The sequence below is a fragment of the Budorcas taxicolor genome, chromosome 9 (genome assembly GCF_023091745.1).
Source record: "Budorcas taxicolor isolate Tak-1 chromosome 9, Takin1.1, whole genome shotgun sequence".
Classification (NCBI taxonomy): Eukaryota; Metazoa; Chordata; class Mammalia; order Artiodactyla; family Bovidae; genus Budorcas; species Budorcas taxicolor.
Window position 1 is genome coordinate 77385299 of NC_068918.1, and position 25556 is coordinate 77410854.

The following is a 25556-nucleotide window of genomic DNA, read 5'->3' on the forward strand; positions in this document are numbered from 1 at the left end:
ATAAAATGATTAACTCTAGGGGAAAACCAAATGGCCCCAGGGGGCACTGGACAGTGCCCATCAGAGCAGGATTCTAGAGGAGCAGCTGTGTTGACACTTGTCAAGTTGGTGGCCCAGGAAACTGAAAGGTCACTCTCTGAAGATCTGGGTTCCAGTAAGAGTGGACCATGTGAGTGGCCAAGACCAGCCTCCTGAGGCCACAAGTTCTTGAGCTGCCGGGAAGCAACACCACTTGGGCACTGTGGCTAAGCCGCAGGCAGCTAAGTGCGTTGGTCTTCACAGCTCGTTTCTGGCTTCTGCTTAGCCTTACACCTGAGTCATCTTTTATTTATGCCCTCCTATAGCATTTCCATAAGCTGGTTGTGGCCAACACCATTCATCAACCTAATGGGCTCAAATGGAACTCTTTGAAATCTCCCAGGACATGTCTTGCTCTAAGAAAGAAAGGTTAACAGCAATTCTTGAACTCGGAATTTATGTCTTCCCATAAATTGACCTCGGGAGGTTATTTGTGGATTCCAATAGAGGAAACTCCTTCCGAGGTCCCTGTGGTCCTCGGCCCTTCCCACCCCCACCAGCTGATGTCCTCTGCCCGCTCCTGCGAGATCCTGGGCCAGGATCTCTGGGGACAGCATGGCGGTTGTATGTCTTGGCTTAGTTCCTCTGCCATTTGTCCATTCATTCGCTGAGTATTTATTGCAGCCCTGCTTTTTCCAGGCAGGGTGCTAAGCACTGGAGACGCAGCGAACAGACATCTGTGCTCTCCTGGACTCACCACCTAAACAAACAATTACACAAGTTCTTATTAAAAGGCAACTGGAAAGTGAACTCGGGGGAGCGCAGGTGCTGTGAGAGTTTCTGTGGGAGGCTTTGGTGGACTCTGTTGCCCCACCCCTGTTGTTAATGCAGGTCTCTGGGGGGCTGACTGTGTATGGGCAGGATCTCTGGACACCCCCTAAATCACCATCGCATTACTCAGCTGTTTACTGTGAAATGTCAACCTCAGAGGACAGACCCTCTGTCTCTGACGATGACGGCCCTCAATGGAGTGTCCTGTGCCCTGCTTCTCACCCAGCTCCAGGCTCCCTCCCTTTGACCCCAGCCCAGTTACTGGGCGCTCTGACCTGAGGCTTAGGTCCCTGGGGGACGCCAGCTGCCGGAGGATACCTGGAGGGTGAGCATCCTCAAAGCAAAGCCCAGTCACCCACCTACACAAGTTTTACTTTGTTTTCCAATGTGTTTGTTGTTGTTTAGTTGCTAAGTTGTGTCTGATTCTTTGTGATCCCATGTGGTGTAGCCCACCAGGTTTCTCTGTCCATGGTATTTCCCAGGCAAGAATACCAGACTGGGTTGCCATTTCCTCCTCCGGGGAATCTTCCCAACCCAGGGATCACACCCAAGTCTCAGGTCTCCTGCATTGGCAGGCAGATTCTTTACCACTAAGCAACCAGGGAAGCCCTTTACAATGGGTACCTCTCAAAACTTTTCTGATGATAATACTAAAATACATACATTACAACAAAAGCTAACACTTCAAAGATGAATCAAAGTACAAGTTCAATATATTCCCACCTTCCATTACATCCACCACCATAAATAACTTCTTTGAACAGTTTGGTGTTTATCCTTCCATGTATTTGTGTCCTTTTGTAAACACATAAGTTTATTTTTGTGTTGTCCTACATGTTCATATTGTCCTATAATCGACTTTGTTTCATCTGCAAACATCATGAACAGTTTTCAGGACAGTGTGTGAAGATCCTTCTTCTCCTTTCTGGGCGCCCCGTGTGTGTTTCCTCATAGGAATGCACCAGAACTGCTCTGTGAATCAATCCCCCATTAATGAACTGTGAGCTCGGCCATATTTTGTTGTCATAAATCTTATAGCAATGAATAGTCTCATACATACATCACTCTGTGTCAGATTCTTCCTAGAAGGGTATTTTGGGTCTAACATCCTGCATTTTTAATGGGCTTTCATACACAATGAGGTGCTCTTAACCGCCCTTCCCGTCACGTATGGCTGGATGTGCTGGCGTTCACTCTTCGGTTTGCTTCTAGTATGTTCCTCTCTGGGAACTACACACCTCTGCTTCCCACGATAGGCCCAAGTGTTTTTTGCCGAATCTCTTTATTCCTGTTGAACTGTGTAATTTATTTAATTGTTATATAAACCAACGAAGCATGAAGGAGAAAAGAAAAGGTTGTCCTAAAAAAAAAAATGTTTAAGTTTTGTTTTTCTAACCACCAACTTGAACTAAAAACAATTTTTAAATAAGTAACCATTTACACAAATCATATCAAATTCAGTGGCTTCAACTGACTTATAAACTCCACTGACCGTGGGACCATGTTTGCTGAATCTCTTTCTTCCAGTTGAATTCATTATTGTAATTGTGTAATTTATTTAACTATTGCATAAACTAAATAAGCATGAAGGGGAAAAGAAAAAGTTGTCCTAAAAAAAAAAAGAAAAAAAGACATGTAAGTTATGTTTTTCCAACTACAAGCTTGAACTAAAAAAAAATTTTTAATAACTAACCACTTACACAAATCATATCAGATTCAGTGGTTTCATCTGACTTATAAACTCCTTTGGCCATGGGACCACTCTTATTCCGCCTTGCCAGTAATAGTTCTGAAAAGCATCCCACAGCTGTTTGTTTTGTTTGTAAATTGGGTTATCTTTTCTCCTTAGAAATACCTAATAACTAGACATATCTTTCTTTTTTTTTTTTTTAACTCAGTCATATCCGACTCTTTGCGACCCCATGAACTATAGCCTACCAGGCCTCCATCCATGGGATTTTCCAGGCAAGAATATTGGAGTGGGTTGCCATTTCCTTCTCCACAGACATGCCTTATCTGGGGTATTCAATGTAATCTGCCTTAATGAAAGTGGATTTTTAGCCCTCTTTTCCATCTCCCATCAACCCACTGTAAGCTCCAGTAATGCTGACAAAGACCCCACGTTTAGCCTCATAGAAAATAAATTTTCTGTCCGGAAATTACAAATTTGCTATCTGGAAATCACAACTGTTGCCTTTGAAAGCAGAGAATGTCTTGTAGGCAAACATCCACTTTCTAACCTAATATAACATTAGAAATGGTTTTACAGCCCCTCCAAAATGTACAAACCTTTTATGTGACTATGTTCAATGCTTAAGTATTTGTTATGGGCTTCCCTCAAGAATCCACTTGCCAAGCAGGAGAGGTAGATTCAATCCCTATGTGGGAAAGATCCCCCGGAGAAGGAAATGGCAACCCACTCCAGTATTCTTGTCTGGGAAATTCCATGGACAGAGGAGCCTGGTGGGCTACAGTCCATGGGGTCAGGGGTTGCAAAGAGTCAGATATGGCTTAGCAACTGAATAACAACAAGTATTTTTTGGACATGTGGATACACAGGAAAACACGTTTCTACAAGGTTGGCTGTATAGGGATCTCTGATGAAGTCTGGATGAACTAAGAACTAAATCATACTGAATCCATTCAACAAATATTTGTTAAATGCCCACTATATACTTTAAAGTTTCTCATAACTGCTGGGGCCACAACTAGCCACAGCCAGCAGGACTGCTCCAAGATGCTTGTGATCCAGGCAGAGACTTCAGGCCATGGGGAAACACAAAAATTCAGTTAACTCAACAGAACAAACATGCTCTGAAATGCTGGGACCACGTGTGCACCTGCCCGGTGGAGTAGGCTAGTGTGAGGCAAAAAAGAAAATCTCCTCACGAACTCCATCAGTTTTCTACATCTTCTCAAAGCTTTTCCATGTCATTGAAGTATCGATTTGGCTTACCCTCTTGATGCTTGGCAGAGCCCTGCAGAGACCACCAGCCTTCTCACTGTTGTGTTTTCTCTTCTAGGACATCAATGAGTGTATTCTTGAAAACTACCCCGAGTGTTCCAACCCCAGATTATTTTACATCATTCCATATTTCTGTGGACAGCACCCCAGATGCAGGTAAAGACTGACACAGGCTCATGACATGCTTACGTGGACAACGATGGTAGGAAACCCACCAGCTGGCGCTGCTCAGGCACCTTCTGTGTCCCCAGTCCCCCTACCTTCTGGAATTCAGTTAATATTTATTGCTTATCTCTCAAGATAACATTTGAGACTCTGAATGTCTTATAAATAAGGAAATTAACAAAGCAACGTCTGGAGCTTTGGGGACCACCCCTAAAGCTGTGTAACTGAACTGCCAATCAAGCTCTTCTTCATTCTTAGCATACACCTGTCACTACCCAGCTCGTGAGATAGTAAAACCCAGGGGGGTGCACCCAGCCTGCTCCTCTGCAGTGACAGCTTCACTGATGGGTGTCCTTGCAGGTGTGGTGTGCCTAACTGGGTCGAAACAGGGATGCTCACTTGGAAAATTCCAGAGTGTCTCTCTGCTGAGACACTTAGAGAAGAAGAAAGTACTTTTAGTGACCACTCCTCAGCCTTATTTGGATGCCAGACCCTTCTCTGTAAGGTGACTTATTCAGACACTTTATGTGGTCCACCCACATCCTCTGCATCCCTGGGGAACTTCTTAGGAATCCCCACCTAATCCCAGTCTCTGAGATGGGGGTCCAGGCTACTATGACCCCCTTCCCCAGGTAGTTCTGATCCAGCTACACTGGAAACTCACTGTGCACTAGACATGTGTAGCCTCCAGAAGAAATGGTGGTAATGATGAATATTATCTTTGATTGGTGGAAAATAAACCCAGATGCCAGAAGTGACATTTCCCTCCAAAGGAGAGATTGATTAGAAGGTCATTGATTAGAAGGTCTAAAGAGACTGGGGGTTGGGAGCAGAGGACACGCAGCTGTCTTAAGTTGCAGTTTATTTATTCATTGTACTTTTTGCTGACACTGTGGTTGCTGCTTAGTTATTACCAATGTTTTACTGAATTTACCATTTTGTTTATGGTCAGAATTCTGGGGCTAGACGTGTCGCCTTCATCATAAACTCCTGAGTTCAGGAGGCCTCCCTCACCCACCCCGCCTCTGTAATACATGCCTTCTGCTTCAGGGTCAGGGCATCAGATCCTGGGAAGATCTGGGGCCCAATGTCTCCTTTTCTGACACAATGAACATATTTATTCCGAGAAACATGATTGTAACTCCTTAAAGTACTTTTTAAATTGTATATTTCCCAGCCTTGGGGCGAGGACTTATGCTTTATCTTGGTCCATGCGTGATGATTGTCAGAACACTTTCAAAATGTCACCTTCTCCCACTTTGACAACAATTATTTGAGCTAAATAAGGATTATTTTTAAATTTTCAAAAAATAATCCTGGCTTCCCAAATCCCCCAAATGGTAAAAACCAGTCAGGCCTGGAGCCTAGTTCCTGAGATCCACAGGCTGGGCTCCTTACAGTGTTGTTGGCTCAGAGATCTGCCTTACAAGTACAAATTAGGCTGTTTCCCTTCTGTAATAATAATTTTAAAAGTTTGTCTTTAAATTTCTCAAAAGAATAAGATGATTAGCAGTCATGACCTGACACCTATTTTGATTTCTACAGAAATCAATATCAATAAGTTTCCTGTGTCTAAACTTCTCCCTTTATGGATTTGGTTTGATCCTTCTATTAAAAAGGTCATTCTAGGGACTTCCCCGGTTCAGTGGTTAAGACTCTGTGCTTCCAGTGCAGGGGGCATGCGTTTGATCCCTGGTGACGGAACTAAGATCCCACATGCTGTGCAGTGTGGCCAATAAATAAATAAGCCATTCTAATCAGCATTTGTTGATATCTAGCTGCCTGGGCCCATATAACAAACATTTATTTGGGGCTCACTAAGCTCAAGAGCCCCAGGCCTGGCACTATGCAGGGGCGATAATGCTGGAGGAGAGATGGTGGGCAGGGGCCAGTTGGACCACGGCTGGAGATGCTGCATCTGGGCTGGTCCCTGAAGGAAGTGGGATTTGGACTTTTGTGAATGGGGGCAGGTAGGAGAAAGGAGAAACTTCCAGCATGTTGTTGCTGCATTTGAAAACCAACCTTTGATTTAAAAATCATTTTTCTACCCATAAAGGGAGCCTGGTGAATGGGCCCTTGAAAGAGCAAAACTGAACGTGAATGAAAACTTCCTGCTTGTGGGGATTCTCGAAGAGTTGGAAGACGTGCTGCTTTTACTGGAAAGATTTTTACCTCATTACTTCAAGGGTGTGCTCAGTATCTACAAAGACCCAGGTAACTCCATCTGTAAGCATTTCTTCTCTGTTCTGAGGGTTACTCACTTTGAAAAGGAAACTCAGGAAATAAAGACATGGAATCACCTCCTCTGTTAGTGAAGGGAGGTTCCCCTGGCTTCAAAGCAAGGTTAGAACCGCAAGATACAGATCCCAAAGCCTTGAGCATCAGGGCCAAACATAAACTCACAATGTTTTAAAGGCCTGGTGCTTCCATGTCTCCCTCTGGAAAATGAAATTGGCAACATTCCCGTCAACGTTGTCCTGAACGTGTTGCTGGAGCTTCCGTGGATGGAAAGGTGGGCAAATGGGAGGGAGCTGTCGTCTGATGCGCTGTCTCTGGCTCTATGTCCATTTAACAAAAGTGAATCCTGACATGTAGAATAGATAAAGCGGCACACTGAGACTACAGTCATGATTTTCCTCTAACAAATGCAGTGGTTTCCAAGTGGAAATGAGAAGCAGAAGGCAGCAGAGTGATTACAAGGGTTGCCCACGGTGTCGCTATTAATGTGATTGCTTTGAGAAACCCATTGTGTATTTCTCTTATTATAATTTTATCTCAAGAAAATGACAAACAACATTGTTTCTGCCCTGTTCTTCTTAATCTACTGCTGCCACAACACTGCCTAGTCACTAATGTATTTATTGTTTGGTTGTTCTGAAATGGGAGGTGTTATTCTGCCTTGTGGAAATAAGGCCCAGGGGAAGGGCTCCTCCACAGCCTCTGCCCCACACACCAGACAGCCAGGCAGAGACCACGAACTACATCATGAGCAGATACTGATGCCCGGGGGAACTGGTCTTGTCTACAGGGTCCCTGAGTTCTGTTTCATGGTAGGTGGGTGGTAGGCGGCCCTACCACCACCAGGGACTGGTTGGCGGGAGGTGACTGCATTGGTCTCCCAACTCTCTTATTCAGAGAACAATTCCCACGTACTGACATCAAAGACCTCAAGGTGTGCTCTGCACGTGTGTCTCCGAAGCAGGAAGTACGGTTGGAAGAGCTAGAAGCGTAACAAGCTCTGAATGGTCAGTTTTTAAAGTAGGGCCCTCCTTTGCTCATTCAGCACTTCCCCTGGGTTTTGTGTTCTCCTTGGGCACTTTCTGTGAGGTTTATCTATGGTAACACTGAAGGCCCAGCAGCTCCACAGTTGCCATGCCCTGAAGAGTGGCCACCTCCCCAGAGGCAGGGGACAGGAGACGAGCATCCATGCCCTCCAGCTTCTCGAGCATTTGAGCCTCTGCAAGGACGAGACCCCCGCATTGTCTTCTCACGGCCGCAAACCCGCGAGCTGGTGTCAGATAGGTTAACGGAGGCCACTTGATCATTCACACCAGAACCAGTTCCCCTGGGCCTTTTCAGTCTAAACTCACAGATGGCGGCATGCTCAAATCACTGCTCTTGCCCTTTATAACTGAGTAGACCAGGGAATAGAGAACAGAAACACCGAAGTCTGAGACCCTTAAAACTCTGTAGATTAAACTGACTGTGAAGTTGGATTAAGATGCAAACACTCCACTGGCCAGGTGCTTGTCTTATTTTATTTAAAAATTCAGGTATGTATAGACTTTTTGTAATCCCCTTCCAGCAAGATGAAGAATATTTAGGCCAGTCTCACTGCTGAAGAAAAAGGACTAATAACAATAATTGAGGAGCTGGTAAAAATAACATCTGCTAGTCAAATGGGCCATCACTTATTCTAGAATGGAAAGATAGTCATTAATTCTTTCCAATCAGTACTAAGGGTTCCAATCACCCACCATTTAGAGAAGTTAAGAACTTCCCTAAATAATATCTCAACTGTTCGTGCACCCCACCTATTCATTTCCTCTAAGAAGTTATGCTGATGAGTAAATTTGTCCCCTACCAAAAATTTAGTCTTTGAGAAATTTAGTCTTCATAAAGTTTTAAAGAATATATTTGATATTAATGTTCACATTCTGTGGAAACCCAATTAAACATATCTCAGTAGAACTTGATGATAATAAATACTCAAGATGGAATAAAAATGAAAGTTTTTGCCTGATGGGTAAGCAAGAGTACATGCTCAGGTATTTCTCACCAGCCCAAGGGCATTTGTGAGGCGGAGACAGTACCTTGGAGCAAGGACTCAGTAAACTCTGCCCAACTTGGATGTGAATTTGAATTGGGGGAACCAAAGCCAAAATAGAGTTCCTGGGTAAGAGCAACTTCCTGTCATTAAATTATACAGTCTCATTTTTCATTGATCACTTTCAATTACATTTGCTCATTCCTTACGTTTCAAAACTGAGAGGCTTGGAGCCAGCTCAAAGAATTGAAAAGACTAAGATTCATGGTCATCCACCAAAATGTGAGCAGAAGGGCCACAGTTTACACTTCCTGAGCCACAAGGGTTAACTGGTCATGAATGCTTTTCCACCTTAGCTCTTAAAAACAGACATGCTGTGAGGTATCAGTATTTTTCTTAGTCATAGTTCCTTTAGGAGGTAAAATCACAGTGGTGTTAAAGGCCAAAGTAAATAAGTAAAATAATTAAAGGCAGGAAATAAGTGAATATCTGTGATAAGAACAGCTCTTTTTTTAGCATCCCTCATAGATGTCCTTGACCTGGTTAGTAACCCAGCTGTTCCACTTCAGTGGCCCGGTCTAGCATCCAGATGTGAAACTGTAGGACCTGACTTTAACTCACAACCGTCCTCCTTCCTGAGGACTTGAAAGCTCAGGTGTCCAATCCTTTTCTCTTATATTTTAAATACTTTCCTTTACTAGCATTACGTTAGTATTCATCTTCAACTTGCTTCCATTACGAATGTAAACATTGGAGCCACAGCAGAGAATTCCTAGATTTTTGTCGACTGTCCTTGTGAATCTGGCCACCAACTACTACAAAGGAGAATATGTGTGATTCCAAACAAACGGCTTCCTTACTAACTTTGAGGGTCTAAGTTCATTCATAAATCAAGTGCTTTGTCTTGTTTCTAAAAAAAACACAATTGTTTACACTTGAATATTTTTATAAACGATGATGATGTGCTGTGCCAAGTCGCTTCAGTCATGTCCGACTACTTGCGACCACATAGACTGTAGCCCTCCAGGCTTCTCTGTCCTTGGGATTCTCCAGGCAAGAATAGTAGAGTGGGTTGCCATGCCCTCCTCCAGGGGATCTTCCCGACCCAGGGATTGAACCCACATCTCTTATGTCTCCTGCATTGTCAGGTGGGTTCTTTTACCACTAGCGCCACCTGGGAAGCCCAATGATGATGATAAATAGAAGTACAAATTCAAATATTTTTAAACTAGGTATGAATGATAGACTCCTATTAAGAGTATAGCAATGTAAGGTTGGAGTTTATTGGCTTTGCAGTGTTCAAATCTGAGGGTATTAACATACAAAATTTAAACTGGCCAGTTTTAAGAAAGTTATTCTTTAAGGAAAGAACTGAGTTGGGAGTTCTCTTTATGCAGTGGGCTTCCCCTGTGGCTCAGCTGGTAAAGAATCCACCTGCAATGTGGGAGACCTGGGTTCGATCTCTGGATTGGGAAGATCCCCTGGAGAAGGGAAAGACTACTCACTCCAGTATTCTGGCCTGGAAAGTTCCATGGGCTGTAAAGTCCCCAGGGTTGCAGAGAGTCAGACATGAGTGAGCGACTTTCACTTCACTCCTGCCCAGAGCAAATTCAACTTTGGGTTGTTGATCGCTAGCATCTACTGGATCTATTATTATGATACTAAGGTATTACATAGAAGGTTTTAAGGCACCTCTTTCTACCTTCTGTTGGTTAACACAATTATAGAGTGAAAGTGAAAGTCACAAGCTAAGCCACAAGGGAAGTCCAAGAATACTGGAGTGGATAGCCTATCCCTTGTCCAGCGAATCTTCCTGACCCAGGAATCAACCGGGGTCTCCTGTGTTGTAGGCGGATTCTTTACCAACTGAGCTATCAAGGAGTGCTTTTCCCCTGAAAAAAAAAAAACATCCTAGGCGGTCTCACTGCCTCCTCAACTCCCAGGTTTAGTTATGAGGCTGTCGCCACCTAGAGGACATGGCGAGCCCAGGCTTCAGTGTTCATTCAGAATCCGCCCTTCCCTAAGACAGGGATCCCAGCTCACTCTCTGGTCATGCTGTCCGCCTCTCTCTCTCACACCGTATGCATTCCTGTCAGGGACACAGGCTACCACAATGATTAGACCACAGGCTCTAGAGTAGACAGCCTGGGTGTTAAAGTCCATCCGCCACCTAACCAGACAACCAGAGGTAAGGTGTAACTCCTCCACCCCTCAGCTTCCCCGTCTATTTAAGACACAACAATACTGTCTACATCAGAAGGTTGTGGTGAGATACACCTGATCAAATCCATGTAAAGTCCTTAGCCCAGAGCTTAATGTATGATAGTGTCAGTCCTCAGCTGCGACCAACTCTTTGTGACCCCATGGACTGTAGCCCACCAGGTTCCTCTGTCCATATAATTCTCCAGGCAAGAATACTGGAGTGGGTTGCCATGCCCTTCTCCAGGCGATCTTTCCAACCCAGGGATCGAGCCCAGGTCTCCTGAATTGCAGGCAGATTCTTTACCATCTGAACCACCAGGGAAACCCCAACATATGATAAGTGTTCACAACTTAACTCTTAGCCTGCCAACCACATTACAGGAGAGAGACAGGGCCTGTGTCTGGGAGGAACTAGGGCTTCCACTCTCTTTCTGTAACTTCAGTGTGAAAGAAAGAAATAAAAGAGAGAGCAGGAGGAGGAACAGTTATATTCTGGCCAATACCTTATTCTTAAATAATCATAGGGGAATAAGTTTAATAGAAATATTACTACAATGACATGCTCAGGGACTGAAAAACTTATACCTTTCAAGTCACTGGGGATTTTTTAAAAATAATCTACTTTTATGCCTGAACACTTATCAGAAATATCAGGACATTAAAACTTCAACTTTAAATGAAACCCACTGTTGAGATGTGACCAGAGCCAATTACCGTTAACTTGAGCTGAATGTTCAATCTTTCAGACTATTCTGTATCATGTTAGTTAGTAGATATAAGATAGGTATTCAATGATTTAATTGTGAATGGTGTTTTCATTTTAACTAGGACCCTAAGATTCAGTTCTTGAAAAACCTTTATTTTCCATATGCAGAATTACATAATCAGAACGCTATGACAAACTTTATCCAGCAGATGGCAGGGTCTCTCCATTTTTTTCAAGGAAGTGCCTGCGGCTTCCTAAGAGTTTCCATCTGCAGAGAGGCCTTTACAGAACGCTTGGAGGCAGATGTACAGTTATGCCCAATTTGGGGCCTAAAAATGGGATCATATCAAAAGGATATGTACTTGGAGTACAATTGATTGCAGTAGTCCAAAGTGCATTATATGACAGCTGATGGGCTCAGGAAGTGGGAGGTGGTTTACAGTCAAATAAGTTTGTGTGGGTTAAAAACATTTATTGTTTGTTATTCATCTCAAAGTCCTGTCTGATTCTTTGTTACCCCATGGACTGCAGCACGCCAGGCTTCCCTGGCCTTCACTATCTCTTGGAGTTTACTCAGATTCATGCCATTGGGTTGGTGATGCTATCTATCTCATCCTCTGCCACCCTCTTCTCCTTTTGCCTTCAGTCTTTCCTAGCATCAGAGTCTTTTCCATGAGTCAGCTCTTCACATCAGGTGGCCAAAGTATTGGAACTTCAGCTTCAGCATCTGTTCTTCAGGGGTTGACTTCCTTTAGGATTGACTGTCAACCCTGGTTTTATAAAAGTCATCCATCATTCTATAATAATTGGATTAAACATGCTGTTTTTCATCTTTTATTTCCTACTTCTTATTTCTTTTGTTGTTAGTGTTGTTGTTGAGTTGCGCAGTCGTTTCTGACTCTTTTGCAGCCCCATGGACTGTAGCCCGGCCAGGCTCCTGTGTCCATGGGATTTCCCGGGAAAGAATACTGGAGTGGGTTGCCATTTCCTTTCTTTGGGGATCCTCTCAACCCAGCAGGTGACCTCGAATTTCCTGCACTGCAGGTGGACTTTTTACCCCTGAACCATATTCCATTTACTCTACAACAAAACCCCAAAACATTCTGGAACCTCACAGAATGGTTGAGAGAAATTCCAACTGTCTACAGGCACCAATGAAGTTGTTTTAAAAACTCAATTATTGTTCATAAAAATAGGACCCTGCTCTGTTATTGGTTCATCTACCATCAATGTTCTCCATAAAGATCTATTTTCCACCAGTCATGTCGGAGGCTCATATTCTAATCATGTTGGTACCACATTGTGTGTGTGTGTTTGTGTGTGTACATCAATTCATGTTCAAACTGCTATATCACTTATTAAGCAGCAGTGGTATTTGAGTGACTAATCTTGCATCAGAACATCAGCAACAGTTCTTAAACAATAGTAATTTGCATATCAGTTTGCAATTTATAAAGCACTTCCATATAGATGATCTCACTCGATTCTTACACGAATCCTCTGAAGTTGAGAAAGACAGTGTTAGTCTCATTTTCTAAACAAGGAAGCTGACAGTGGAGGAGTAGAATACCTTGTCCACAGTTATCAAGTCCCAAGTGACCAAAGACATTCAAGCTTCTGTCCCCAGAACCACCACTAACTCCATGAGCCTATGATGCTCATATTCAAAGATGCTTCATATTCAATCACTAATCCAGAGCATTAAGCACCATTATGTCGTAAGCATAATACAGGTTACTAAGCACTGTTGTCCTGAAGGAGGGCCTGGAATCCCACTCCAGTATTCTTGTTTGGAGAATCCCATGGACAGAGGATCCTGACAGGCTGCAGTCCATGGGGTTGCACAGAGGTGGACACGACTAAAGCAACTTATCGTGCAGGCATGCAAGCACCCTTATGTATTGCACTTGAAGGTAAAAGCTTGATAATAAAATCTAGAGATTATCTCTATTCAACATATGGTCTGATTTTACAGTCATTTAACTTTCCCCCAATAGTCCTGTTCTGTGAAGGATAATATTTAAATATCAGGTATAATCTGAAAATACTAGAAAAATTCAACAAACACTTTCAGCAAATGTTTAAGTGTCTGTAATGCACTCCAGTCCTGGGGAACAGCTGTGTAAAGATAAAGAAAACCACGTCTGGACTGAGCATCATCACAAGCAGGGCTGGAGGGACACCTCCTATTGAAGATATTTGTGCCCGGCCTTGAAGGGTGCATAGCTGTTCACCTGGTAGACATGGAAGGAGGCAGGTTACAAAGAAAAAATGTGAGTGCAGAAAAAAATGTGAGTGCGGGTGTGAAGGCATAGGAGTCCCAAGTGGGGGAGCGTGAGGGGCATTCCAGCCCACCTCGGCCCTTGCCTACTGACCTTACCTCTTGGATCTGAGTCCTCCTTTCTTCACAGCTCAATCACCCTGCTGCTAAGTCAGTCCTGCCCAAGGCAGGAAAAGTGCTGGAGGCCTTAGACCTCCATGCAGTACAGCCTGGAGCTGAGTCACTCACACCAATCCCAGAACCAGAGGCCAAGCCGCAGTTGCCAGAGGGCCGTGCGTCACCCCCACCCCCAGCCCCCTAGGTTCCATGCCCTCTGCCATGTCTGACCACCTCCCAAGGATCCCTCACTTTCTAACAGGATACTGCCAGGCTCCTGGGTCCCTAGGGCTGGGTTATTCCTCTTGGCTTTATTTCTGGTTTCCACACCCAAGATCTAGCCACTATCTAGGCCTAGGGTACCCATTGGCTTCAGTCGGCCCTGCACTGTTCCACGGGGTGGCGGGAGGTCCCACAAACTCTCCAGACACAACCTACTGTCCTCTCTGACCCCTAAGTTCCCCTCTCTGCCCACCAGCATGGACTCCTCTCGTGTTGGCAGCCAGTCTCTGACTTAAGGGTGAGCTGGCTGTGTGCCCTGACGATACCTCTAGCCTTCCTCGCTGGGAGCTCTTGGGATCATCCCTTCAGAATTTTCCCCTAGTCCCCACCTCCCACCCCATGCACCCTGGGAAATCGATCCCTTCTAGGTCCCAACCTCATCCTCTGGAGAGCCCCGGTGCCCCTCACAGTGTGGCCAGGCATGGGTGTGCAGGTTGTGCAGTTTTCTCTCTTATGATTCATTTCCCCAGACAAAAAGCTGGCTAATAATATCTGAGTGTGTGTTGGAGTTACCAACATTTTTCTGCCTTTAGAGGTGAATTTCTTCTTCTTGCAAATTTAATCATTTCTACTTTGAGTAGTTTTGAGTTGAACTTGACAGTAATATGCTTTGCATTGAGTAAGAATGCTACTGAGGGTGGAATTAGTCACCACAGATTTCAACTTTTGGACTTTCCTGGTAACTCAGCAAAGCTGAGATCCTCCTAGAGCCTGGGCCAAGAAGATTAGAGACCTGATCCCAGAGGGTGAAAGTTGATCTTTTTATAAAAGACCCTCTGAGCTTCCTGTGCTTTTGTGCCCAAACTTCCAAGATCCATACCTGCCCTGGTGCCTAACGTGGTGATGTGGAAAGAGCCTTAGACAGAGACTTCCAGAACTGTCTTTGTGCCCCTGAGTCATGATCTTGCCTCACTGACAGTCTTTGCTTATAATATGTACCCCCCACACTGAGCAAAGTTCAATCCTTACCCATTTAGCATGACTCAACACTTTACAATGGCAACTTCTATTTTTGTCCAACTAATCTTGTTCAAATAAAAATATCATTTCCTGATCTGTATTTGTTTAATATCTCAGACATTTTTATCCACATATAATAACCTAAATTTTCACATCTTGTAAATGGTGTTGGACTTTGAAAAGAACTGCAAGTATACCTGTGTACAGAACCCTGCAGTTTTTAGTGGTTTCTTGTGAGCTATATTAAGCACATTCATTTCACTGTCCACAAGCCCACAGAGAAATCTAGTCTAGTTTCCCACTAATGAGAGTAGGGACATTTTGCTTGCTGAGTGGGAGCTTCAGATGCTCTGAAGTGTCGCTTCTCCAGTTTTTACAATATGCTTCTAAGTACTTCTCTTGGCTTGTCATAGCCAGACACTACTGGAGCTACTTGTCAAGACATGCTTTCCTAGAATTTTACCTCCTGTTTTTAAACTATAGTTGATATATTACAGTGGTGTGTGCACACTCAGCTGCTTCAGTCGTGTCCGACTGTTTGCAACCCCATGGAAGTCGCCTGCCAGGTGCCTGTGTCCATGGGCTTCTCCGGGCAAGAATACTGGAGTGGGTTGCCATTTCCTCCTTCAGGGCATCTTCCCAATCCAGGGATCGAACCCATGTCTCTCATGTCTCCTGCATTGGCAGGCAGAGTCTTAGCCCACTGAGCCACCTGGAAAGCCCCATATTAAAGTAGTACATGCATATAGTTAAAAATCCAATAGTACTCAAGGATATATAATGAAAAGCGGTTGTTTCCTATTTCAACCCTTTCCACTGCAAAGTCTGGTTTTGAAGAGGTAAACACAGTCAGCACAAGTAGCTATTTTTTTCTGATAACCGCCACACTAATTATAACTAGTATGCACAGGCTTGTTTTATTTTTGTTGTGTTATTGTCTTGATTTATTTATTTTCGACATTATTTAGCTCTCTTATTCCACCACATTTACCTCTGCTTCCTTCCCCCACTGTGTTCTTAATATGGCTATATCCACATTTTACATACATATTCCTTATTTACATTACTATGACTGAATATATTTGTTGGACACTGACCCAAGTAGGTCACAATCATGTCAATTCATTTCTTGCATGACTTATTGTTTTCCTTAGAATTGATTATTGCCTTGGATTTTTTAATTTGCCTAGGTTTGTTTATACCTATCAAAGTTTTCATGTGTGCCGCTAGATCTGTTGTATCAATATTACTCTTGATTTTTTTCAATATTACTTCGGATAAGTACATCCATTCCGTTCCTGCTCCCCCATCCCAGGACCACTCCCCTCTTTCCCACCCAGAGGTCTGACTTTCTGCTTTGATCTGGGCTGATTACTCAGAAGCTTCCTGCACAGCTCTCCTGCAACTTCCCTTTACCATTTTACAGAATATATTGTATCCCTGGTCTCCCAAATCCCTCAAATTTGATTTCTTGGTTTAATAACTCCATTTATTCCAAGATATTTTCAAGTTGGTTCCTGATATAAGAGGGATGGGAAGTGGTAAATTCTTTGAGTCGTTGCATATCTGAAAAGCTCAGTGTTTTAGTATCTCGTTTGATTGCCAGTTTGGTTTGTCATGGATTCTCTCGTATATACATTCCATTTCCCACATCTGTTTCTCACTTTCTCATTCTCTCTGTCTCTCTGGAGTGTTATTTTTATTCCTTTCATGAAAACTGACAACAGTGTGCCTCAGTGTGCTGAGTAGTCAACAGACATATTTAAGCTTAAAACACATGTTTTTTTCATTTCTGGGAATTTTTCTTGTTTTACTTCTGCATCATTTACTGCATAATTTTATCAGCACTATTTTCTGTATTTCAGCTTTGGAATGCTGTTGGTCAGATATTGGATCTTCTAGATGCAGCCTCTCTATGTGCTTCATTATTTTTTCCTCTTTTAACTTCCATCTCATCAACTTTCACTTTCTGGAAGAGTTCCTCAATTTGTATTCCAGTCATTCTGTTAAATTGTCTCTTTTTCAAGAACTCTTTGTTACTCTTCTTTTCTTCTTTTTGCATACTATCTTGTTCTTGTTTACCAAATACAATGCCACCTTAAATCTCAGAAAATTACAGAAATTTTAAAAAAGTGTTTTCGTCACTTTCTTACATTATCTCTATTTGCTCCATACTGCTTTACTGTTTTGGTTGGTTGCATGCTTGCTAAGTTGCTTCACGCATGTCTGACTTTTTGTTACCCTACAGACTGTAGCAGAGAAGGAAATGGCAACCCACTCCAGTATTCTTGCCTGGAGAATTCCATGGACAAAGGAGCCTTGTGGGCTACAGTCCATAGGGTTGCAAAGAGTCAGAGATGACTGAGTGACTAACACACACACACACACACACACAGACTGTATCAGGCTCATCTATCCATGAGATTCTCCAGGCGAGAATACTGGAGTGGGTTGCCATTTCCTTCTCCAGGGGATCTTCCCGGGGATCTTCCCAGGGATTGAACCCACATGTCTCTTTTGTCTCCTGCATTGGTAGGTGGGTTCTTTACCAATAGTGCTACCTGGGAAGCCCTTGGTTGGTTTGGGCATCTCTTTTTCAGTCCAAAGTCTTTCCCCTGGTGGTCTTTTCCAGAATTTAGATTTGAGGGTGAGACACAAGAGCTCACTGAAAGTGACTTGTGCAATAGGGGAGACTTATCAACTCATGGACCCACTTGGGATGATCAAGCAGCCATCAGGTTTTGCTGGGAAACATTTGTTAGTGATTTTAGGTCTTTTTTTCTCTGGAGTTTATTCAGTTTCCCTACTGCAGCGTTCCCCAAACATTCACTTGGGGGATGGGAGGTGAGGTGGAATTAGGAGGCCAGGACGTATGTCTGGTTGTTGGTGTGGGAACAGGGGCTGAAGGTCCATGTTCAGGCACTGTTTGCTTCACTGTGCTCAGCTTAGTCCATGCTCTCCTCTCTCTCCTCTGGGTTAGCAAATCAGTCTGGAGCCTCTCCCCAAATTCTTTGGTGACTAATTCTAAGACTGCCTGTTCACAGGCAATGGAGAATAGGGGAAGACCCACGGTGAGATACCTGATGCATGTAGGTGTGGAGGGAATTTAGGGTCCAGTTCCTCCATAGGCAGAGTACCTGTCTCATCCTCAGTTTTTCCGTCTGGGCTGCCTGGTGCTACCTCTCTGTCTCTCTGGGGTTGTGCAGGGTCAGTTGACCCTCTTGTTGTATGTCCCCTGCTGCCAACAACCCAGTGCATTTACTCTGCTCTGCTACCTCCAATGCATTCCTCCAACCACTGTCCATCTTCCAGAAGTTGGTTAAGGGCTGTCTTCCATTGAAACCCTTCTCCAGTTCTTTGTCCTTGTGATCCAGCAATCTTTTTCTAAAATTATTATCCTTTATGGTCTCTTGGGTGAAGACTTTCAGAGGAGAGGCATCGAAGGCCTGTAGTCAGCCTACTGCCTTTAGCTCGGCATGTGCTAATTACCTGAACTTTAAGATTCTAATACCAGTTTTGTGTTTAGAGCTTGTAGCTAGATCTATTATACCTGTTTCTTTCATGTGACATCTGCATAGCTGTGATGTGACTCAGGCTACCATAGCCCTGCCTTCATCATCGGTGCCCTGGGATCATAGTCCTGGCAGAATTCCAAGAACAAAACAAACAAACAAAAACAAGATCCCTTAATGGTAGCTTACTAGTTAAACCCCTCTTTTTGTTTTTTGTTTTTTTTTAACTGAATGATATTTGCTATGATGAGGCTCCAAACTACTATATGTTTTTTAAAAAATCACCTGGAAGACAGATCAGAGCCATCCATATTGAGATTTACTTAATGGGAGAGAATGTAAGTTATAAGAGTTGATAAAAAAAAAGGCACTCTCGTGATCAGAGGCAGTACTCAACCATCCAGAGCTACCAATCCAATGTAACTTGACAGAAACACACGCCACTGTTTCGTGGGCTGTCATGTGTCGTTTCCCTAACCCAGTGCAGGGATCGCAGCAAAGGTATCGCAAGCCTGGGGAGTCGGGGCCCTGTCCGTGGACACTGACAGTCAGCCCATGTCCAGGAGAAAACGCAGCCATTGAGAGGGTTTCTTGGCAGCAGCTGCTCTAGTAGCAGTAGCAGCAGCTCATATAACAAATGTTTCATGACGAACGCAAACAAAAGCCAGCTCTGAAATTCCAGCCACGCCATGTCCAAGCCAGTTCAACATCGTATAACCACTCCGTTCGAGTTTTTCCCCTTCTCTAAATGCATTCCATATGAGCCGTGGTGTGGGGACTGCTGGGATCTCCTGCATTCACTCAGAAGGCTGTTTTTAAAGCCCAGACTGAAAGGAAAGTAAGTCAGTGGGAAAACACACTCAAAGAACACACTGAGACTCAGATGTGGGGGTGTGTTTGTTCTCCCCAGCCAGCCGTGACCCCCGGAATGGGGCTGGAGGCTAGGAATCCTTTAGCCGCCGCCCCTCCCCGCTCCTTGGAGGCCTGGGGGAAGGACTTTGTTGCAGTGAGGCCCCAAGTCTTCACTGGCCCTGGATAAGCACCGCTTCTCAAAGTGTGGTCCAAGGACCCATGCCAGCTCATAAGCTGCTTGCTACTAGTCCATGAGGCGATAAGGCAGAAACTGAGAGTAAGACTTTAGAAACTTTGATGGTAGTTTCGCATGGCTCTGATTATTTAATTAATTTATTTATTTGATTTTTGGCTGTGCTGGGTCTTCGTTGTTGTGTGTGGTCTTACTCTAGTTGCAATGAGGGGGACTGCTGTGTAGTTTTGGGGCACAGGCTTCTCACTGAAGTGGCTTCTCTTGTTGCAGAGCACCAGCTCTAGGTTACGTGGACTCAGTAGCTGTGGCACACAGGCTTAGCTGTGGGATCTTCCCAGACCAGGGATGGAATCCTTGTCCACTGCATTGGCAGGTGGATTCTTTACCATTGCACCACCCGGGAAGTCCCTGGTTATTTTTTAAACAGCTCGTTTTTAATGTAGTTGACAAAAGCATCAATCTGAGATGGACAACAGTGGGAAGAATTCAGAGATCTCTTGAGAAGCAAGGTTGTGGATTCTCCCACCAGCTTGGACTGCCCAGGTTAGCCAGTTGAAAGGTCATCCAATTGACAAGCCCTGTTTTAAGGCATTTGGGGCTTATGAGGCCCCATGATTCTTGCACGTGATTTTGCCTTCTTGGCTTCAAAGCTCAAACTGGTGTTCCACAGCAATGACCAAACACCCAAACTCAAGGAAGTGTGATACGTTGAGACTCTGCTTTCCTAAAACTGGAGCCTTGACCTAAAACCTTAAAAAAAAAAGTCATGATTCACACTACATGCATGCTCAGTCATGTCTGACTTTGCCACCCCCACAGACAAGCCCGCCAAGGCTCCTCTGTCTGTGGGATTCTCCAGACAAGAATACTGGAGTGGGTTGCCATTTCCTCCTCCAGGGGACCCTCCTGACTCAGACATCCAACCTGCCTCTCCTGTATCTCCTGCATTACAGGCAGATTCTTTACCACTGAGCCACCGGGAGATCCACAGTAAGATAGCACTTTTCCAGTAAGCAGAATACTTAGACTTATGTTGGCTCACTTATCCCTCATAACCTGGTTAGGTAGAGTTGTAGGTTGAATTGTGTCCCCTGAAAATACGTTAGGTCCTAAACCCGTGTATCTGAATGTGACCTCATTTGGGAAATAGTGTCTTTGCAGATATAATCACATTAAGATGAGGTCATATTGGACTAGGATGCACCCTCAATCCATTGACTGGTTTCATTATAAGGACAGAAAGATTCAGAGACACAGGGAAGAAGGCCATTTGAAGACAGAGGCAGAGTGGAATTATGTTGACACAAGTCATAGAATGACAAAGAGTGTCAGCAAGGATAGTCAGAAATTAGAAGGAGGGAAACTTCTTCCTTCGAATTATCTGAGGATTAGCAGTTTATGGTAACTTTATGACCGTCCTAGGAAACTAATACAAATAGAAATCTTCATCCCATTTCCAGATGAAGATCTGGAGACTCATTGGTAATAAAATCTGTCCATGTTCAAAGCAACCAGCAAGTAGCAAGATCTGGATTTGAACAAAGACAAGCTACCCAGTGGGCTTCCCAGGTGGCACTAGTGGTAAACAACCTGCCTGCCAATGCAGGAGACGTAAGAGATGCGAGTTTGATCCCTGGGTTGAAAAGATCCCCTGAAGGAGGAAATGGCAACCCACTCCAGTATTCTTGCCTGGAGAATCCCAAGGACAGAGGACCCTGGAGGGCTATAGTCCATGGGGTCGCAGAGTCAAACACAATGGAAATAACTTCGCACACACAGGCATACATCCAGTATACCAGATTGCTTCTCTTGGTTGGGTGAAGGAATTGGGAGAAAAAGAATTATGTGACATTTGGAGAAAGTTAAATAAGTGACTACAATAACGCAATGACATATGATGAAGTTATTGGAATTTTATTTTGAATAACTGTTCACTCTGAACAATGAGTGAAAAATCAGACGCACTATTGTATGTATATTGTACAATATGTGGCTTTAGTACACATGCAACATGCTTAGAAGAACAAACTAGAAGGAAAACAAAACAAATAGCCATTGTTAACTGTGCTTGTGTAGTTTTGGTAGTTTTCATTTGTTCCTCTCGACTTTCCCGTCTTGTCCCGCTTTGCTGTAACACACGTGTGTCACAGATGCTGCAGAGCAGCACGTCCCAACACTGCTCTGTGCTCTCCATGTATCTTCCTAATCATCACAGAAGGGCAGCACACTAGATATCATTATCCAAATCCCACAGAGGAGAAAACGCACCCAGATGGCCTAAGGACTCTATCTGAGGCCTCACAGCTGGGGAGAGGCAGGGCTTGCCCGACTCCAAACCTTGTGTGCTTCCACCACGTGAAAGTGGCCGCTTCCACTTTCACGATCAGAAAAATAGAGGACTGTGGGAAGGGGCATAATGAGCAGAGGTGAAACAAGAAGAAACTGTCCACAGGGGAGCGAATATATGTGGATAGGTGTGGCTGATTCATATAGTAGAAACTAACTCAACACTGTACAGCAACTAAATTCCAATAAAAATTAGTCCACAATTTTTTAAAAAGAATAAACTATCACCATGGCCCCTTCAGGCAGGGCATGCTTCTCTTTGGCCATTTGCATTATATTGCATTGTATGAAACAGAGGCATTATCCTTTGGGCATTAACTCTGCAGAGGCTTCTTGAAGACTGGCGCATGGCTGCTACCTTTCTGAACCCCCACAGCACCGGCTGTAGAATGCTGTCATAGGGGATGCTTGGCTCTCCTCCCACCCTTCCCTCCTTTCTGAAGCCCCCCGTCCCTCCTCCCCTGCAGAGTTTTGGGAACACCAGATAAAGCAGTTACTGAGTGTTTCTGGGACAGATACCTGGGAGTGCCTAGCCTTGGTGGCCAGGTGTTGTATTTCTTCAATCCCCAAACCTGAAGGCTAGATGCAGCAAGAGCAAGATTTTTCCGCTGTTCTCTGAACCTTTCCAATTTGAGTAATTCAAACATAAGCTATAAAAAAACTTACCTTGCTTTAAAAATTTTATGTATTTATTTCTGACTGTACTGGGTCTTCTCTGCTGTGCAGGCTTTTCTCCAACTGCAGCAAGCAGGGGCTACTCCCTAATAGCCATGCTTGGGCTTCTCACTGAGACGGCTTCTCTTGTCGAGCATGGGCTCTGGGGCATGTGGACTTCAGTGGTTGTGGCTTCCAGGCTCTAGAACACAGGCTTAATAGCTGAGGCACACGGGCTTAGTTACTCTGAGACAGGTGGGATCTTCCTGGACCAGGGATCCAACCCGTACGCTGGCAGGCAGATTCTGTACCACCAAGCCACCAGCGAAGCTCTTTAGGCTTTCACACACCGCGGTTGGGGTGCCTCGTCAGTATCATTCTGTCACATAACCAGAGGCCAGGTTCCTCTCTCACTCATGCTTCCCTGCGAGAGGACTGGACCCTCCTCATTGTAAGCAAAGGACATTGGTCCCACACTTTTTTAGACAGATTCTCCTGCTCTGGGCCTGCCTGCAGCCTCCCCTGTGTGCCGTCCCTGTACCCTAATGCCCTCTCCATACTAATAGCCCTTGGCACCTGAGCCACGCTCTCTCAAAATTTAGCTGTCTTGTGGCCCACTCCCTCAGAGCCCTGATAAATAATTCTAGAAATATGAAGGAATTAACAGCTGACAGTAACAGTTGCTTTTGAACTGTGGTGTTGGAGAAGACTCTTGAGAGTCCCTTGGACTGCAAGGAGATCCAACTGGTCCATTCTGAAGGAGATCAGCCCTGGGATTTCTTTGGAAGGAATGATGCTAAAGCTGAAGCTCCAGTACTTTGGCCACCTCATGCAAAGAGTTGACTCATTGGAAAAGCCTCTGATGCTGGGAGGGATTGGGGGCAGGAGGAGAAGGGGATGACAGAGGATGAGATGGCTGGATGGCATCACTGACTCGATGGACGTGAGTCTGAGTGAACTCCGGGAGTTGGTGATGGACAGGGAGGCCTGGTGTGCTGTGATTCAGGGGGTCACAAACAGTTGGACACGACTGAGAGACTAAACTGAACTGAACTGAGTAACAGTTTATGCTGCCCAGGGGAATTTCTAATAATAATGATAATAATAATAAGCCCTAGAATGCTTTGCACATTGTGGGTAATCAACAAAAAGTTATTGAACTAATATTCAATTAGTTGAATTGAATTTTATGTGGAATTTCTAATTTAATCCTCAGAACAATCCAATGACATAGGTGCTTTCATTACTCCCATTTTACAGATGAGTAAGCTGAAGTTTTAAGAGATATAGGTGACATCACTGTTTTATTAGGAGATTCCTTAGGGGGGAAAAATCATTTCTAAAAGATTTTGTTTTAGGGAAAAAAATCATTTTAAAAAGATTTTGTTTTATATAGGAGTATAGTTGATGAACAATGTTGTGTTAGTTTCAGGTATAAAGCGAAGGGATTGAGTTATATATAGACATGTTTCTTTTCTCTCTCAAATAAAGAAGAATCATTTTAGATACATTTTATTTTTATTTTTTTTAATATTTATTTATTTATTTTGCTGTGCTGGGTCTTAGCTTCAGCAGGCAGGATCTATTTCCCTGAACAGGGATGGAACCTGGGTTCCTTGCATTGGGAACGTGGAGTCTTAGCCTCTGGACAACAAGGGAAGTTTCATAGATACATTTTATTATATATGAACTAGGTATGATTTTAAGGAGTTCTTTAAGAGGAAAAATGTTGCTTTATCCATCTAAATCCAGTGCACTGGAAATATAGGGAGGGGATGTGAGCTTCAGTTGGCCATTAGGCCAGTGTGTTATTTTCTGTCTTCGGTACTTCCTTCCACTTATCGCACCATCATCTAGAACAGAGGGTGAACTTGGTCGCCCTGGGGTATGGTAATATACTCTTCATCCCAACAGGTCATCCTAGGTCCCATAGCCTGGGATTTGGATGTAGCCACTGCACATCCAGCCTCCTGTGGTTTAAGATGCTCTTCCTGAGGTTGCCTGTCTCCTTCAAGGGGAGAAATCATTCGTGGTAGAAATACAGGCTTGTGCCTTGCTGCTAAGAACAAGAGTTTTCTGTATAAGCATGGACTTTCATTAGCACCAGGAAACCATACCGTTTATAGGACAATCTGCTGTGCCAGCAGCAACTGTTCTCAGCCTGAAGCCCCCCCACATGGTGTTCAGGGAATGCTTACATTGTCTCACCCCATCCATTTCATATGAACATACTCTGAGTGCCTGCTTTTTGGGGGAAGCAAAGCATTTTCAGACTGGCAACAGACGTTCCCAACCCCCCAAACAGTGAGAATCACAGTCTGTATGTAAGGCCAGCCCTGCAGGCCTCTCACACTCTGTTTCACACCTTCCCTTTCCAATGGCTGGTCTCTGGGAAGCCCTGCCCGCTTGACAACATGCCCATCCAGCTGGACCAGGAGCCCTACCGCAGAAGAGGGCACCCCATGGCTGTGAGCTTTGACACAGATAGGCCAGATTAATGGAGGACTATTGGACTGACCTGATGGACTGATGTGGGCCATCTTTTTTTGGAGCCAGAATATCAAGCTGACGCTCCAAATGGTGGAGCCTTGTGTTTGTTCAGGGTGGATTTTTGGCTTGGCCACCCTTGCAGACTTCCATGTTACAGCATAGGGTATTGTTTGCCTAAGCAAAATAGGGTATGTGAGTTGGTTCCTGGCATCGATCATGGAAGATTAGCTTGCTTTCACCAACCCAGAGTCAGTCCCCATGGCTATCGAGAAAGACCACACAACTCCCAGAGTGTCTATAAGTAGATACCAAACCACATGTGTTATTATTCTTGATCTTAGACCATATTATTATTAACTTTGCTTTGGTTGAAAGTGGCCCCATCAAATAGTTAAAAGAGAGTTTCACAGCCTTTAAGTGACTAGGGTACGTCACTTTTAAAGATGTTTTTCCAGAAGAAAATGTTAAATCCCAAATACATTTTTGGCTGAGTAGTTTGTTTTAATGGTCCAGAGTCAAAAACTGTAACTTAATTCCCTGTAAAACTTAAATCAATTTCTTGAGGGTTCCGCTACACAGTTCCCTCTGTTAAGCCTGAGATTCCTACTAGTCTCTAACTTTAGTGTTAGTATATTCCTTTAGAATGCCAGTGTTTTTTCCATTTTAAAAAGTTCTATTGTTGGCATCTGATTTCTATGGACATACAGTAGCTTACTTACGGCCTCAGTTGTGGTAT

The 25556-nt window shown here is 44.1% G+C and overlaps 1 protein-coding gene across 1 annotated transcript in view; it reads left to right on the top strand.

Annotated features, from left to right (window-relative positions):
- Positions 1-25556, top strand: part of UST (uronyl 2-sulfotransferase) — a 312460-nt gene that overhangs the window by 259377 nt on the left and 27527 nt on the right. The window contains exons 6-7 of the mRNA XM_052645814.1: positions 3873-3970; positions 6036-6193. Coding sequence (XP_052501774.1) covers positions 3873-3970; positions 6036-6193 — 256 coding nt within the window. The remainder of the gene's footprint in view (positions 1-3872; positions 3971-6035; positions 6194-25556) is intronic.